The sequence below is a fragment of the Lycium barbarum genome, chromosome 9, assembly GCF_019175385.1.
Source record: "Lycium barbarum isolate Lr01 chromosome 9, ASM1917538v2, whole genome shotgun sequence".
NCBI classification, from domain to species: domain Eukaryota; kingdom Viridiplantae; phylum Streptophyta; class Magnoliopsida; order Solanales; family Solanaceae; genus Lycium; species Lycium barbarum.
The window spans coordinates 105,516,555-105,532,920 of NC_083345.1; the positions used below are offsets into that span (position 1 = coordinate 105,516,555).

Here is a 16,366-nt window from a genome sequence, read left to right on the forward strand (position 1 = left end):
TATAAGGTGTTGACTCTAAGAGGTAAGATCAGCAGAAGAAATGTGATTGTTACATGAAAACAATGCATTAAGGGACAAATTTGTAGTTGATTTCAAATTTGGGAAAGAGTGGTGATAGTCTTGTATATAAGCTGGTGTTTCGAGAATTCTATTGGATTTCCTACTTTCTATTAATGGTACATCTGATGTTTGAGAGTTGATAAATGGTGGAGTAGGCAAAATGTTAGGTGGAGGACTGATATGTGTGGGACTAGATAGACTAGTATCATTTGAGGGTGTAGTAGGAGGTGACACATTAGGTTATGGGGTATTTGTGTTCCTATTATTATCCAATGCATTGTGTGTGGACTAACCAATATCATCACATATAGGATCAATAAAAGGAATTGAATTAAACACAATAGGAAATGAACTAAACTCAGAAGACAAAGTAAATGAAAAAACAGACTCTTTAAACACTACATCCTTAGAAACATGAATTTTCTTGGTAGCTAGACTCAGAACTTTGTATCCCTTTGTCCCAAATGGATATCCAATGAATAAATGAGGATCAATCCTTGGTTGAAATTTATTTGTATGAATTTTTGGAAATGTGGGATAGCACAAACACCCAAAACTTCTCATGTGGGAATATGAAGGTTTCTAGTTATACAATAGTTCATGGGGGCATTTTCCCTGCACATGTGAAGCTGGAAATCTATTTATTATGTAAGTTTCACACAGAATGCATTCACCCCAGTATGTTAAGGGCATTTTGGACTAAAAAAGAAGTGCCCTGGCAGTTTCTAAGAGGTATTTATGTTTTCTTTCCACCACACCATTCTATTGAGGTGTGCATGGATAAGTTTTTCATGATTAATTCCTTTAGATTGAAGAAAAATGGATGTATTGGTGTTGACAAACTCTAGACCGTTGTCTATCCTGATGGTTTTAACAAAAGTATTGAACTGGTTCTCAACTAAACAAATAAATGCCTAGATGATAGTCAAGGTATTGCTTTTGTTAGACATAAGTTGAGTCCATGTAGATCTAGTATAAACATCCACAATGGTGATAAAGTATTTGTAATTGTCATGTGTGGTTGTATAATATGGTCCTCATAGGTCAATGTGAAGTAGTTGGAAAGGTTTAGTGGTGCTTTGTGGAAAAACTAGTCTAGTTTGTCTTGCCATAGGGCAAATGGAATAGTTAAAAGGTTGTTTAGGTGAAAAATTCTCATGTATTGAATGGATCTCTTTCATTTTGTCAAAGGGCACATGTCCAAGTCTGTTGTGCCATAATACATTCACATCATCCACAGACATAACTGAATAAGAATGAAAAACTGAGTATTATTCATTTCTGTTGAACTATTTACATCATGCTGAGAAGCACACTTATTTGTTGAAAATGACTTATGAACAATGGAACTGTGATGACATTGTGTGTTATGAGGACAACAAGTAACTAGAACAGACAGTGAAACAGAAGCAGTAGAAGTTACTGGTGTAGAACCTTTGTTGTTGAGACACCTTGGACACATAAAATAGATTCCATTTTTGACTCTACCAATTTCCAGAGGCCTCTTCATTGAAGGGGCCTGCATTAAGCAGAATGTTTTAGTAAATGCAACAATACCATTAGACGAAGAAGCTAAGGAATGAACAGACACAAGATTATATTTGAATGAAGGCACATAAAATACCTTATGCAGGACAATACTAGGTGCAAGTATGACACTACCAATTTGTGTCACCTTTACTTTGTAAACATTTAGTAAGATGATCAAAAATGGATAGGGTAAGGTTATTATGTTGATAAAAAGTGATTTATTGAAGGTCATGTTGTTTGATGCTCCTGAATCTAGTATCCAAGAGTCAGCCTTGTTTTTGAAACACACACAAGACAATTTTCCAAAATCAATAGAGAAAGTGAAAACAATGATACCTGCAAAGTTTGCTGAACCATTAGTGGGATTTGTGTTTGAATTATTCCCATTTCCATGTTGGAACTGCTGCAGCATACTCATGAGTTGTTCATACTGTTCTCTGCTTAGACTCATACTTTGGTTATTATCTTTGTCAGTTTGTTCATCCCCTTTTGTGGACATAGCATCAGATGAGGGTCCATGTATATTTGCCATAATTCTCTTCCCCTTATCTGGTCTTAAATTTTGAGTTGGATTCTGATGGTTTTGGTAAGAATTCTGATAAGAATTTTGAAAAACATTCTGATGATATCCTGAGTTCCTAGCAGGAGATTGAAAGGGATATCCATGTGATTTATAACACCTATATTTGGTGTGACCTGGTCGTTTGCAGTGCTCACATACCACTTCAGCTTTAGAAGTGTTACTTTGACATGTACTACCAGGAAAATAGTTGGTCCTATAGTTATTTTGTCTTGGGATATTGACACTTAGTGAAGTGGATTTTGTAAACAGCTGGTTATTTGGCCTAATCTCCCTTTGTTTCTCATCTTGAACCAATATGGAAAATGCTTGAGCCGATGATGGAAATGGATTCATCATAAGAATACTCCCATGAATCACTGTATAAACCTCATAGCCTCCTATCTTGTTCTGCTTTATAAAGATTGTCTTTTGCACCACATGTGCAGTTACAAGAAGACTAAGTTTTCGCATGTAAAGTGCTAATCTCTTCTCAGAGCTTTTTCATTCTAGTATAGTAAGTTGTGATGTCAAGAGTACCTTGAGAGAGATTATCTCCTTTTGAATCTGATATAACTTCGCACCATTTTTCTAATCATACCGATCATCCAATTCCTTCCACAGTTCAGTAGAATCATTCACATATTCAACACTATCCGCAATTTCTTTCGAAAGTGAATTTAGAATCCATGAGGTGACAATATCATCGCATCTCTCCCATTGTCGATGTTGAGGAGACGCGAATTCTGGTTTCTTACATTCACCATTGATAAAACCTAGTTTGTTTTTCACAGATAGGGCTCTTAATACGCCTCTTCTCCAAGATCTGTAGCCAATCCCATTGAATTGGACTGGAACTAGCATCGCACCTGCACTCTCCAATGGATGCATGTACAAAGGGGAACTTGCATCAATGGAGGATTGTTCGGTCCTTTGAGCTGGTTGTTGTTGATTATCTTCAATTGCCGTTGTTGTTTATCAAATACTCAGATGACAGCTACTTTGTTATGTGATTAATTTTGACTAATGGAAATCAATCGATTTGAGAAAACGATCAAACTCGAGTATCTTATGTGATTAATTTGCACTAAAAAACTACTGATTATTGAAATCGAGAAATTGATTGAAATCGAAAAGAAAGTTGAAGAACCGAATTGAAAAAAAACCCGCAATTAGGTCGAAGAAGATGAACAAAATTGTGCGTAAACGATTCTCGATTGAGTTAACCTCGCTCTGATACCATATTAAGAATTGCAATCTAATAATAACAATCTTCCAAGCTCACATAAATGGAGGAACAATGGATAAATAAGGATCAGTTCATATTGAGTAAGAGAGGAGAAGAAGAGAGTTGTGAATTAGGGAAAATGAAAAATAAATTTATTCATTAGGTGTACATGAGATTATATACACAATTACAATGAGGGAAATCAATCTAAAATATCTGATCCAGCTGTCACATAGCTGACAGTGTTCTTCCACTCACTAACAGAATAAGCTAGCACTAACTGTAACTAACTAACCCTAACAGACTAGTAACTAACATTAACCTGATATAATAATATATGAATGATTCTAGATATTGAGAAATCTAATGAAATCTACCATCCATTCTATGTTACTTATTATATTCAAAGATTTGCACCAAAAGTACAAAAAATAGAGCAGGATACTTCAGATGTTGAACTAATGTTTTTCTACCTTCAAGGCATCTTATGTTTCTCTCCTCTCTCAAATAGATCAATCTTAGCCAAAGTTAACCTTTCAACGAAGATGAAGTTATAAATCCTTAAGTGGAACAAGAAAATCGGGAACATAAAGATTCATTATCATATAAAATTGCTGATAGATCATAACTTAGTAGCTCTACCAACTTAAAGTATTGAATTATCCCACTTTGAACAAAACAGAGCAACATATTTTTAAAGGCAAAACATTGCAAGTAAAATAGAATGTTCAGATTGTCCTACAGTTCAACATAATAGTTTCTGCTTCTCTTCAGTTTGAATAATTGGATTGCCATGTAATTATTCGCTCAAACAACTCCAAAAAGTTATTATAGAGCTTGATATATCAAAAATAAGTGGGAAACCAGACGACAACACCACAAGCAAATTGTTTAATACCTTTATTCTAATTTGATACTAATTACTAGCACTATGACCTCAATTTCTTCGTATGAAGACTTTAATAAACTTCAGAAAGGGATGGTTTCTTGAGAATACCCAGATTGGTCAATCTCCACTGAATACGAAGAAGAAGAAGAAGAAGAAGAAGAAGAACTAATTACTAGCACTATGACCTCAATTTGTTCGTATGAAGACTTTAATAAACTTCAGAAAGGGATGGTTTCTTGAGAATGCCCAGATTGGTCAAGAAGAAGAAGAAGAAGAAGAAGAAGAAGCTGATGATACACGCAGTACCTGATTGGTCAATCTCCAGAAAGGGATGGTTTCTTCAGAAAGGGATGGTTTCTTGAGAATACCCAGATTGGTCAATCTTCGCTGAGTACGAAGAAGAAGAAGAAGAAGAAGAAGAAGAAGAAGAAGAAGAAGAAGAAGAAGAAGAAGAAGAAGATGATACACACAGTACCTGATTCAATGGATCCTTGAATAATTGATAAGAAGTACAATTTTTGCTTCGTTTTTTTGTTTTTGTTCTTCTTTTTTTCACTGATCGAAATTGGAAATTACACAACTTTCGAATTCTCTAATGGAAACGTCAGAGAAAGATAATCGAAGTAGAGGAAAAGAGATGAATAGATACGAATTTTTGAGCAAAATGGTGTCTTTGACGGTCAGAAGTTTGTTAACCAAAATGGTGAAAACGCACCTGTGGTGGAGCACCTTCAGTGTATAGTTTTCACGTCTAAAAACAGACGGTCCATTAAAAATATTTACACTGAAGGTGCTCTCTAAATCATGAACCTTCAGTGGATATTTCAAACTTTGGAGAAAGACTCATTATAAAGCAACTTCAATGTGAATTTGAAAAATTAGAGAATCTGAAAAGTAATTTTTTTTTTTGCAGTGATATGACATAGTAAATAAGCCTTTCCAAACCTAAAGGCTCATAGCATACAAGGCACCTTCAGTGAACTTACGAAAATGCCCTAAGCCTAGAGAGCCTTCTCAATAAATGACGGTATATATGTCTCTCTTTCCCACCACTTTTCTAAGGTCCCCCCTTTCCCCATTTCTGTCAAGAAAGCTCTCCATAAAAAATAAAAATAAAAACTTTCAAAATATTATTTGGAAGGTAGAGATCAATTCTATCCGAATAATTTGTGCATTAATCAACCGTTCAAATTAGAAAGCGCATCTTCAACAGGTAACCTTTTGCTTTTACTTTAATTTTTTGTACGTTATTTCTTTCTAATTTGTGTATTAATTTTTTACCACATTTATTTATTCATTCATTGTTGTGTTTATTTTTATTATATTGCTGATTTTGTCTTATAGAAGTTTAATATTATTAACCATTATACCCATTTGTTATCCCTCCATTTGTTTCCAATTTTCACCATTTCCACCATTCCATCTCTTTGACATTGATTTTCACCTTTTTTTTCCTGCTCAGTTGCCTCATAAATGAACTCGAACTCGTCAGCATTTTCTTTGAACCACATGTGCCAGTGGTGGTTAATTGCCTCTACAAATATTCACTGTTCGTTTTAAGTGTTTGTCTCTTATCTGTTGCAACTAATTTAAAAGTAACTACTCAAAGAGGAGAAAAATTAATCAGAAGAATAACGAAACCAGAACAACTTAAAGCAACCCTTCCAATTTGGTCTAGTATTCGCTACTTTGGGTCATCATTTTTTCTTTGTTGGGTTTACTTTACTGTAATTGTCTGTATTTCTAATTGCGTAACTATTTTCACATTTCATTAAGAAGAGAAAAAAAGATATAGGCATTATTTTTTTCTGCTAGTTTTTCAACTTTACAAGTCTCGAAATATGTAGTAGTATTTATTTTCCATTCAACACAAAATATTGCTTCAGATTAGAATAATGGAAGGCTAGAATGTATCCTGATTTTTGTAGACTACTAAAATTGAATGTTAATTTTTTGAAAACCGAAATAACCAACAAAACCTGATGAAAACCGAAGCGATAAAAGACCGATTTAATTGATTTGGTTTTGTTTAATGATTTGAATAACTGAATTAATTGTTTTGGTTTGGTTTAACGATTTGAATAGCCGGCTTAATTGATTTGAATTTTTTAACATAAAAACCGATACAAATTGAACCATGAACACCATAACTCTGGATGCTTATACTAAGAAGTTGTCTTATATAATCTTTATTTAATACTTTATTATTACATGTCTTAACTCTTAAGTAGACATCTTATCCTTATCTATTAACAAAATATTAATATTTTTAACATACTGATTTAAGAAATTTTCTACCAATAACTAATAAATTATTACGATAGAAAATAATATTTCAAAAAAACGAAAAGAAAATAAAATTTGAATTTTTTTTGGGACCACATAATGATACATCTCTGATTTTTCAAATTCACACTGAAGGTGCTTTACAATAGTGAAATTATGCTAAAGGACTCATACGGTCATTACTTTAGATACTTGAAAATTATCCAACTTAGATCATACTTTCCCGCTCACACGAACTAAATGGTTTAAATGCATACATACAACACAAACCATATGCTTTTTTATGAAAATCAAGTAAACTAAGAGTTTAAGTCTCATTTGTCTTGTAATCGGAATGCAAACCTCTCTTGAAACGTCAAATTCTCATCAAACGATCTCCAATAGCCTCAATTTATTTAATAACATAAATAATGGGTTCAAATTAGTCTAGGGAACTTATCCCATAATTTTAGACGCCCCTGAGTCTAAGTCCAACACTATCATGCTATTAGTAGACTAATCCCTTAAAGCACCGCTATGTTCAACAACTCAATTGGTTTTAAAACGTTTTCACTATGTTGTTAATGGTATAATTTATAAATCTTCTCTTACTTAAAACTAGAAGAGAGTAGAACTAAATGGCAATTCTTTATCAGATCAAAGAAAGAAAAAGAAGTTAACAGAAGCACATAACTTGTGGTTCGAAAAAAGTTGGTGCAAATTCCTATGTACAAAACTTCATTTGTCTTTTTCTGTGTGCGCGCACACACATTTAGTCTCGGCACACTACGGTAGAAATTCAGTTTCATGATCATCCATCCCCATACATGAGTTATTCGATCCATGCCTTATAAAACTAATTCCACAATAGTGGCAGATGCCAAAATTGAATTCCCTGTGCAATGTTGAAATAAAATCTAAAGAGGTATTGTTTATTATTAAATAATATTTAGACTCCCAAAGTCTAATGAACACAATCATGGCACCCATAATCATTATGTGAAAGTACAAGAGGGGGTGAATTGTAAGCCTGTTAAAAAATCTAGTCGACTACTGTTTGGTGCCAGTCGACTAATAGCGAGACAGCCTGCACAAAATTATTAGTCCTTTGATTTGCACAAGTATAAACCACAATAAATAGTAAGGGTACAGAATATAATATGAGAGCAATAAAATAAATGACACCAGAAATTTTTATACTGGTTCGGAACCAATGTGGTATCCTAATCCAGTCCCCTTGGATTGCAAGGAGGTTATCTCTTTAAGCTCTTTGTAGTTTGAGTTGAGTACAATCTTTGTGGTTTTCCTCGTTCACCACCAACGTTTACAAGGTTGGTTTTCACTCGCTCACCAGCAACGAACAAGGGTTGGTTTTGACACGCTCACCAACAACGTACAAAGTTGGTTTTTCACTCGCTCACCAACAACGACTCTTTGGTTTTCACTCGCTCACCAGAAACGAACAATGACACAACCTCTCAATACAAAGCCTCACCAACTATACTATATCTCTCCTCTTTTTTTTTTGTTTACACAGTAAGTCACTCAGGATTACAATGCTTATGAAAAGTAGAGCAACGAACTTGAAAAGGTTGAGACGAAAGTATAAGTGGCTGCGTAAATTAAATTGTTGCACTTGTCTTGTCTCTTATACTTGGTTTTGAATAGTCTAGCCATTGAACTGGTCTTCTAATTTTGGAAAAGAATTTCCTTTGCTGCTGACTTTTCCTCCAACGTTTCTTTGACTGTGGTCTTGATTCATGCTTCCAGATTCATTATTGGTAAGGAAAGAAATCCTCATTCCAAAAAGACTTTTCCTTTTGTAGTAAAATATTAATGCTCCATCAATATAGTAAGTGCTCTCAATTTCAATTCTTCTCCACGTGATATCCAATCAAAACATATCCTTTATATTTACTTCCTTGATGCCCTCTTTGCTTGAAACTTCTATTCCATTTAAGTATTAATTCAATCAAAAGTCTTCCTTCCAAAAATATAACTCAATCATCACAGCTTCCTTTAATTTCAACCATAGTCAATATATGAAGATCTCTCATATCACGAAATGAATATTTACCATCCATGGCTGATGCAATAATATTCCTTTCCATTTCTAAATCTTGTGGCAATCTTCTGCATAATCATTTATTCCATAAGTGCTTTCCTTCCATGCATAGATCTTGGAAGTATAATTTATTTCCATAAAGAAACTTGTAGCAATTTACCAAATCTGAATAGTCTTTCCTTAATATTGTAGTAAAATCCATCCACCCTCTTTCCAAGCTTGCTGTAGCTATATTCAAATTTGAATATCTTCTTCCCAAAATAACTAATATTCTTCCCATTAGTTTCTCTGCACTCTTCTTCTGATTTTTACAAATATGAGCTTTTATTTAGGCAACCCAAGAGAATTTCGAGATCCTCTTCATTCAACATGGATCTTGATTAGAATATAATCACATTCGGCTTCTTGAATTTGGACTGTAATCACTATGAATATGGACTCCTTGTAAACTTGAGACTTCTTGTATATCTTGATACTACATACATTTTGGATCTTCCTTGAGTACCAAATCAATCTTGATCTTTTCCTTTTGTAGAATATTTTTCTTCCATAGGATCGCAGTAAATATTCTTCCCATAATTTCCATAACATCTCGTAATATCTTCTTTTCCATATTTTCTTGTATCTCCACCAGATCCGTCTTCATCAAACAAGCCTATACCAAAAATAAATTTACCACAAGTAAATGTTCTTTTATTAAAACTTATGTTGGTTTGTTATCATCAAAATTAATAGGTGAAACCTTGGACCTAACATTATGTCCCTAAAGATAGAATTTTTGGCATTATCCCATAAAGAATAAATTGTACTGCATATCCTAATTCAATTCATGAAACAATACTATTATATATAAGGGACAATGAAGGTAGTCCTCACAAAAGTTTTAAATTAATGTCAAACTTTTCAATTAATTACTTTTAGATTCTTTTTTATTTTACAAGATAATTTTTCAAGAATGTAATTTTAGCCTAATAAAAAAATTATGGATAATTTTATACGTCACCTCTAAAATATCTATGATTTATTATAAATATAGAAAGTAATTTTTTTAAATGATGCCACATAGCGTTAAAAATGAAGACAACGTCATCTGTTAAGATCGGGTTATCTTTAAAATCTCTTGTTTGGCTAACTAAATTTAATTTTTTTTAAGTATAAAGAATACATGAAGAATTAAATTTTATTGAATCTTGAGGTTCATTTTAATAAATATAGGTTATTTCTTGAATTTACTCTGAAACTAAGGTTAAAAATCACAATTAGCTAGCATAAACCCTTAACGAAAGATGATAAATGAAAATCTAATAAATGTCAAAACAAATCAATTTTTATCTATGAATAAAATTACATGCTCACAAATTCACAAAAATACGAAAATATTTTTTGATTTATGAGCGTTGCAAGTTGTAATTATCATACTTTATCATAATCAATGTTAGTATAAGATATCGAGTCATTGTGTCCCTTTGAGATTTGCTTATTTTTTACTTAACTTTCTTCCTCATAAATAAATTTTTCATTAAAATTCATCTAATTGTGCGACGAAGAAACTTTAATAATTAAAAAACTTATCAATAAGATATCATTAACCTGAAAATACATTAAATTAATTATGACGTAGAAGATGTGTCACGTTATGCGTATTTAATAAGAATTTCTATTTTTCTATTTTTATATTTTGAGTTTGAGCACGGGGCTTTTGTAACTAGTAGATATAGAAGGAACTAAGTGCAATACCTGAATATGACAGTTGGAAATTCTACTAATTACCGTCTAAGGCGTGGCCTGCAACTAAAGTAGTGGGCTTGGCCCACTTATTCACTTAACTGATTTCCCTATCTCATTTATTATATCATATAACCTATATTTTCCAATAAATATATATACCTACATATAATATGAATATAATCAATATCCGCTCCGATATGATAAAATTAGTAGGCTATAATTAAGTAAATAACTCTAAAATTCACTCGAAAAATATCGGGCTGTTAAATAGATGTTTTCCTAGTACTATTAAGAAGAAGCATTTTTCTTAATATAAGGGTATAGTAAAAAAAAAATTACTATTTTTTGTCTTAAATTTCTAAAACGACACTTATTTTGGGATGGTTTTGTTTTGCTAAAGTGACATTTTATCTTTGGATGGAGGGAAGGGAGTAAGCTAGATAATCACTTATTTTCAAGGAAAAACCAAGAAAACACTTTTTGGTCCTTCATTCCAAACACACCCTGAATTCGAGTAAATCCCAAACTTAAGGGGCTAATTTGAACATTTTCTCTGGTTCTTATCCTAAAACTCTAAAATTCCTAACCCAAGTCACCGTACTCTACTCTTCTTCACTTCTTCATCAGAAAAAATTGAGTGCAAAGTACGTCCCATTTTTCTAGCGCTCAAATTGCAATTAGCGATGACTATAATAACATTTAATTTTAGGAGTTACTATCATTAATGCATATCTATTTTTTACTTTCTCTTTCCTTAAAAATCATTCCCCCAAAATCTATGAAAAAGGCATGAGAGAAAGTATAATTTTTCAAATACACAAAATAAAATCAACTTCAAATCTCATATTCCATCTAGCATTTTACAAAGAATTTTTTTTCTTTCTTTTCCTCCTCTTTATTCTTCTTTTTTAATTTTCACTTGATGACTCATGCAATTATTTTGTGACTAAAAGAACTTATCTGAATATATAAATATTAAGAAAAGTACATGAAAAGATATGGTATATGAGAATATGGTATATAAGAAAAGTACATGAAAATATACCTGAAAAAAATATATGATATATTGAAATTGGTAAATTAGCTGAAAAAATGATAACAAAATATTTGTGGATATAATAGTAGAAATTAGTATATCTAAGTTTGTATATTATACAGTCAAACCTCTCTATAATTGTCATTCGTTATAACGGCATTTCACTATAACGGCCTGATTTTCTCCAAAACCGATTTTTCATATTAGATTTTATTTCTCTATAACAGTATTCTGTCAATAACAGCAATGGCATCTGTTATAGTGATACACTCTTTCTAAAATTACCTCTCTATAACAGCCATACTCAAATAGCGTTTAATAATATTTTGTAAGAAATCTATTATGTGACAACAAAAGTGTCGATGAAGAGCTTCAACCTACTGCTACTTGGAGATAGAAGAGTCAAATGTTAAGCACTTAGACAGCCACGACCCAACTGGAGGGCTGCGACGGGCACCCGGTGCTAACCCACTCAGGCACCTCTTAACATACTTTCACATTTATCTCTAGGTGAGCCACACAGCTAAATCATACTTTGTATCCATTATTCATGCTAATTCCATTGGACAACAATACATATATACATATCACTATTAATAGCAATGCCCATAGCAATGTACATAAGCCGATGAGGCTAACAAAATGACATCCAAAAATATATGCCGACAAGGCCAAACACATCTAACTATATACACATGTCTACGAGCCTCTAAGGAGAGTATGTCATATCATATAGGCAGGACAGGACCCCGCTATGCCCATAATTAAGTACACAAAAGAATCAATACCAAAAGCTATAGCTCCGAATGAAATGGAGCTCCGCTATGTAGTCCCTGAGTAATGTAGCTATGGATCAAGTCTGTCTCCCTGGCCACCTTCGGGCATGACGCAGTGTCCACAAACAAAAGGACGTCAGTACGAAGAATGTACTGAGTATGTAAAGCATGATCAATAGCATTATAGAAGCACAATAAGCAACATAGGAAATAGCGTAAGATGGGAGATAGAAGTATCATCGTCATAAGCACTAACTTGCCTTTCATAGGGACTTTCCATTTCTAATGCGAGATTGTGTACATACGTCCGTATTCGTATCCGTACTCATTTACATTTTGTATCCATAGTCGTATTCATATACATATTCTTATTCGTATTCGTATCATATTCGTATTCATACTCATATCTATATCACATACATATCCATATCATATACATAGCATACCCGATCACGAAGGTTCAGTGTTTCACGTACCCGACCATGGCTAGGCTCGGTTATCATACATACCTGGCCAACCAAGGCTCAGGGTTCACATACCTAGCCCTACCAAGGCTTCAGGGTTATCCGTGCCCAACTGCAGTGGTGCGCACGAATCATATACATACATATATATATATATATATATATATATATATATATATATATATATATATATATATATATATAGATAGATAGATAGATAGATACTTATATTCTACCCGGCCATATAAGCTCGGGGTTTCATAATAGCCATACATAGGCACATATACGTACAAGCTCATAGGCATCCTTAGCATCATTACTATTATCATCGTCATCATTATCGTTATCACTATTATCGTCGTCATCATTATCATTATCACTATTATCGTCGTTCATTACCTCTATCTTTATAGGATTACTCTTCATATGAGGGATCTAGTACAATCGTAACATATCGAGAATCATGAGCTTAGTAGCTTTTGAAGATAGAATTATTTGGAGGACGACATAGGCTTATAAAGGATTAGATATTTGGCCAAAGAACCATGCCTTATGAAAGAAGGGTTAGCCTTACATACCTTTCCGTTCAACTATTCTATCACTTGCACGTTCTCCTTCAATGCTCACGTTTCTACCTTCATTAGAGTTATACTATCATTAGAAAGATCGATAGCTAGCATACATGACTAAAGCTAGAGAAAATTGGACAGCATCTCCTTTATTTATAAGACTTCCTCCATTTCATATATCAACTCTCAAACATCAATAATACATTCACAACATCATAACAATGGTCTTTATTTAACTACATTATCCATATTCCTCAATTCACTTCAAGTCATCCATATCCATGGTCATAGCACACTATTACCTTCGCTCATATACAATGTCTATCCCCTATTCTCAATATCATTTAGAACATGATTACATTCATAGCATATCAAGAATCATTACTCAACCCAAGCTATTACTCAAAAATGACATTATTCCCATATTCAAGACCCATTTTCTATATCCTTTTACAATCCAAGTGTTTCAACTTTCAAATACCTTAAACAACATGGAAATATCATAAATCTTACCTTAGATGGTGTAGGAATAATCTTTGGGTGGAAATACTTCACTTGAGCAAAACCCTAGTTTCACCTCCAATGAGATTTCTTGACTTGGATGATCTTAATGGGCTCCTTACACTTGGTTTTCTTATTTTGATGAAGTTGATCATAAATTTCTCTTGTGTTCTTGTAGATGAAGAGTGGAGAGGGTTTCTAGAGAGTTCTTGAAGTGTTGGATGAAAAATGAAATGAAATAATGACTTGGTCCCTTTTTAATAGCGTGAAAATCTGATCTGTCGGGAAATTATTCGGACACTTATATGGTCCGCATAAACTTATACGGTCCGTATAAGTGACCGTGAAATCTCCCCTCTTTCCACTCGATTCTGTGACCATTTGACGGCACTTTATACGGGCCGTATAATTTTATATGGTTCGTATAAGTGACTGTAAAATCTCCTCTTCAACACCTTGCCTCTGTGACCATTATACGGCACATTATACGGGTCGTATAACTTTATACGGTCCGTATAAGTGACCGTATAATCTCACCCATGAGGGACTTCACTGTGAAAATCATGCGGTCCATTATACGGACCATATAATCGACCGTATAACTCATCTTTTCACTGATCTTAATTAGGGTCATCAAACGTCATTCCTTACTTATTGAGATATCGTATACTTGTACTCTTCGTTAGTCTATTCACTGTGCATCAACGAAAAATTTTCTGAGGTGTAACATAGACAGCCTTCAAGGGAAAGCTATTGAATTTCCTTTTACTGAAAGTTTGGACAAAAATTTTCGTCAGTTGAAGCGTTATATTATCACTAAGAGACTAGAATTTACGAAACAGCCTACAATTGTAGAGTTCTTACGTCAAACTTGAAATATTTAAATTCTCAATTAATTTAAAATGCATATGCTCCATATATTTTAATTCTTTATCTGTGTGGTACAACTAGTTATGGATTTAGTAGTAATTTATTAGTCTTTTCAATTTTTAATTTATGAGATATGAAAATCAATTGAGATTTTAAAATTTACAAGTATATTATTTTCGTTTATAACATAAAAAGTACAAAAAGTTAATTGTTTGCGTACTTTTATTTATTACAACTAAATGAGATCTAAATATCGAATACCAGTATACATGCATAACACCACATCACTATAGCAGCCATGAAATTTTCGGACAAACGCTGCCACTATAGAGAGGTTTGATTGTATATAGTATATAATATGATAACAACTTTTGTGTATATAATATATAACATTATAATATTCCTAATATATGAATATATACTTGTTCATGAATTAGCATATTTTTTGGTTAAAATTCATGAATTAGCTTGCTAGTAATTGTGCTATCGCTTTTTTAGGTAAGCAATTATTGTGCTTTTATATGCCTTTAATTATGTCATCACTAGTTTAGGAAATCTCTTTATTTTTAGCTTTTTATTCATAGCAATAATCTACTGGTTTTTAGCTTTAAGTTGCACAATTTGTATTATCTAAATTAGTTGTAGATTGTGTAATTAACTATTATATATCTTGTATTAATGAAAGTTCCCCAAATTATTATTTGTTAAACCTCTCGTTTTCGTCGCAAGAAAGTCTGTGGTTTATTGTTAGTTTATACCCTTAGTATGGAGATCCGCACCCGAGTTTTTGAGATATTAAGTACCTTACCTCACGTATACCGAAGTACTAGTATGTGTTTCATGCAATACGATAGGAATAGAAGTTAAACGAAACGAATCGACGCGAGTCGGAGCGACTCAGGAAAGTCTGCAGAAACCAGTAGCCTTCGACGGGCCGTCGACACATCGACGAGCCATCGTTGTATGCCGTCGATGAGCCGCCGCCTCTGAACTTTCAGGTGGCAAGTCGATGGAGCACGTCGACGAGCCGTCGACCCATCCGTCAACCCGCACCGCTGGAAATTTCTAGTTTCGCCTATATATTTAGCCCTCACGTTTTATACTCATTATTTTCAATCCCCAAATCAGAGAAAACCCTAAAATATTTCCTCTCAACATTTTCCATCATATTAGTGAAGATTTAGTAAGATCCGAGCCCCGTAAACCCGAGCTTGTGAAGGGAAAGTTGTTCCTTGGGTTCCATTGAAGTTGTTGAGCTTAGGAATTGGAGTTGAAGTTTAATTCTTGGAATCCTAGACTCCTCAAGGTATGTATATGATTCCTACCTTTGTGTTTAAGTTAACTATCAAGAGTTTTAGTGGTTTTAAGTAAAGGAAAAATAGTTATGGAAGTGGTAAGTTGAATAAGGGTAAAGTTAGGATCAAGGGCTGTTTTGAGAGATGATTTGGAATAGATTTGATTTTATTTTGATATGTAAGTATTGATATTGTTATTTTTGGTATTGTTGTTGATGTTGGATTGAATTGGAAGTTGAAGGATTGTTAAGTTTACAAAGGAGATGTTGTCCGCAATTCGTTAAGTTCCTTTTATATTTGAATCGAATAGTAAGTGTTGTAAAGGGTCTAATTGTGGCCTATGTTATATTGATTGTAGACTTACGAGTTCGTGAAGTAGACATTGGACGACTAGATACGCTTCAAGGTATGCTAAGGTTGTCCCTTCTATTCTTTTGGCATGATCCTTATCATATGAACGAAAGACGTAAGCAAGTGAGTTCCAAAGACTCTACTCCTAGATGGTATAGGATTCATTGTTTATTGACCTCA

At 33.3% G+C, this 16,366-nt stretch overlaps 1 protein-coding gene across 1 annotated transcript; it reads right to left on the bottom strand.

Moving 5' to 3' along the window:
• Positions 1-2,740: 2,740 nt before the first annotated feature.
• Positions 2,741-5,777, bottom strand: LOC132612115 (uncharacterized). The gene is made up of 4 exons (XM_060326452.1): positions 5,637-5,777; positions 4,982-5,076; positions 4,742-4,821; positions 2,741-3,105 (listed from the first exon to the last, which is right to left on the bottom strand). Exons 1-4 carry the CDS (start codon positions 5,775-5,777, stop codon positions 2,741-2,743), a joined length of 681 nt encoding a protein of 226 aa, XP_060182435.1.
• Positions 5,778-16,366: the final 10,589 nt, after the last annotated feature.

Coding starts and splice junctions, on each gene's coding strand:
- LOC132612115 (XM_060326452.1), bottom strand. CDS start 5,777: ATGTGGTTCAAAGAAAATGCTGACGAGTTCGAGTTCATTTATGAGGCA. Junction 4,822..4,981: donor CTGAAGGTGCTCCACCACAG/GTGCGTTTTCAC, acceptor AATTTCGATCAG/TGAAAAAAAGAAGAACAAAA. Junction 3,106..4,741: donor TCAAGGATCCATTGAATCAG/GTACTGTGTGTA, acceptor CGGCAATTGAAG/ATAATCAACAACAACCAGCT.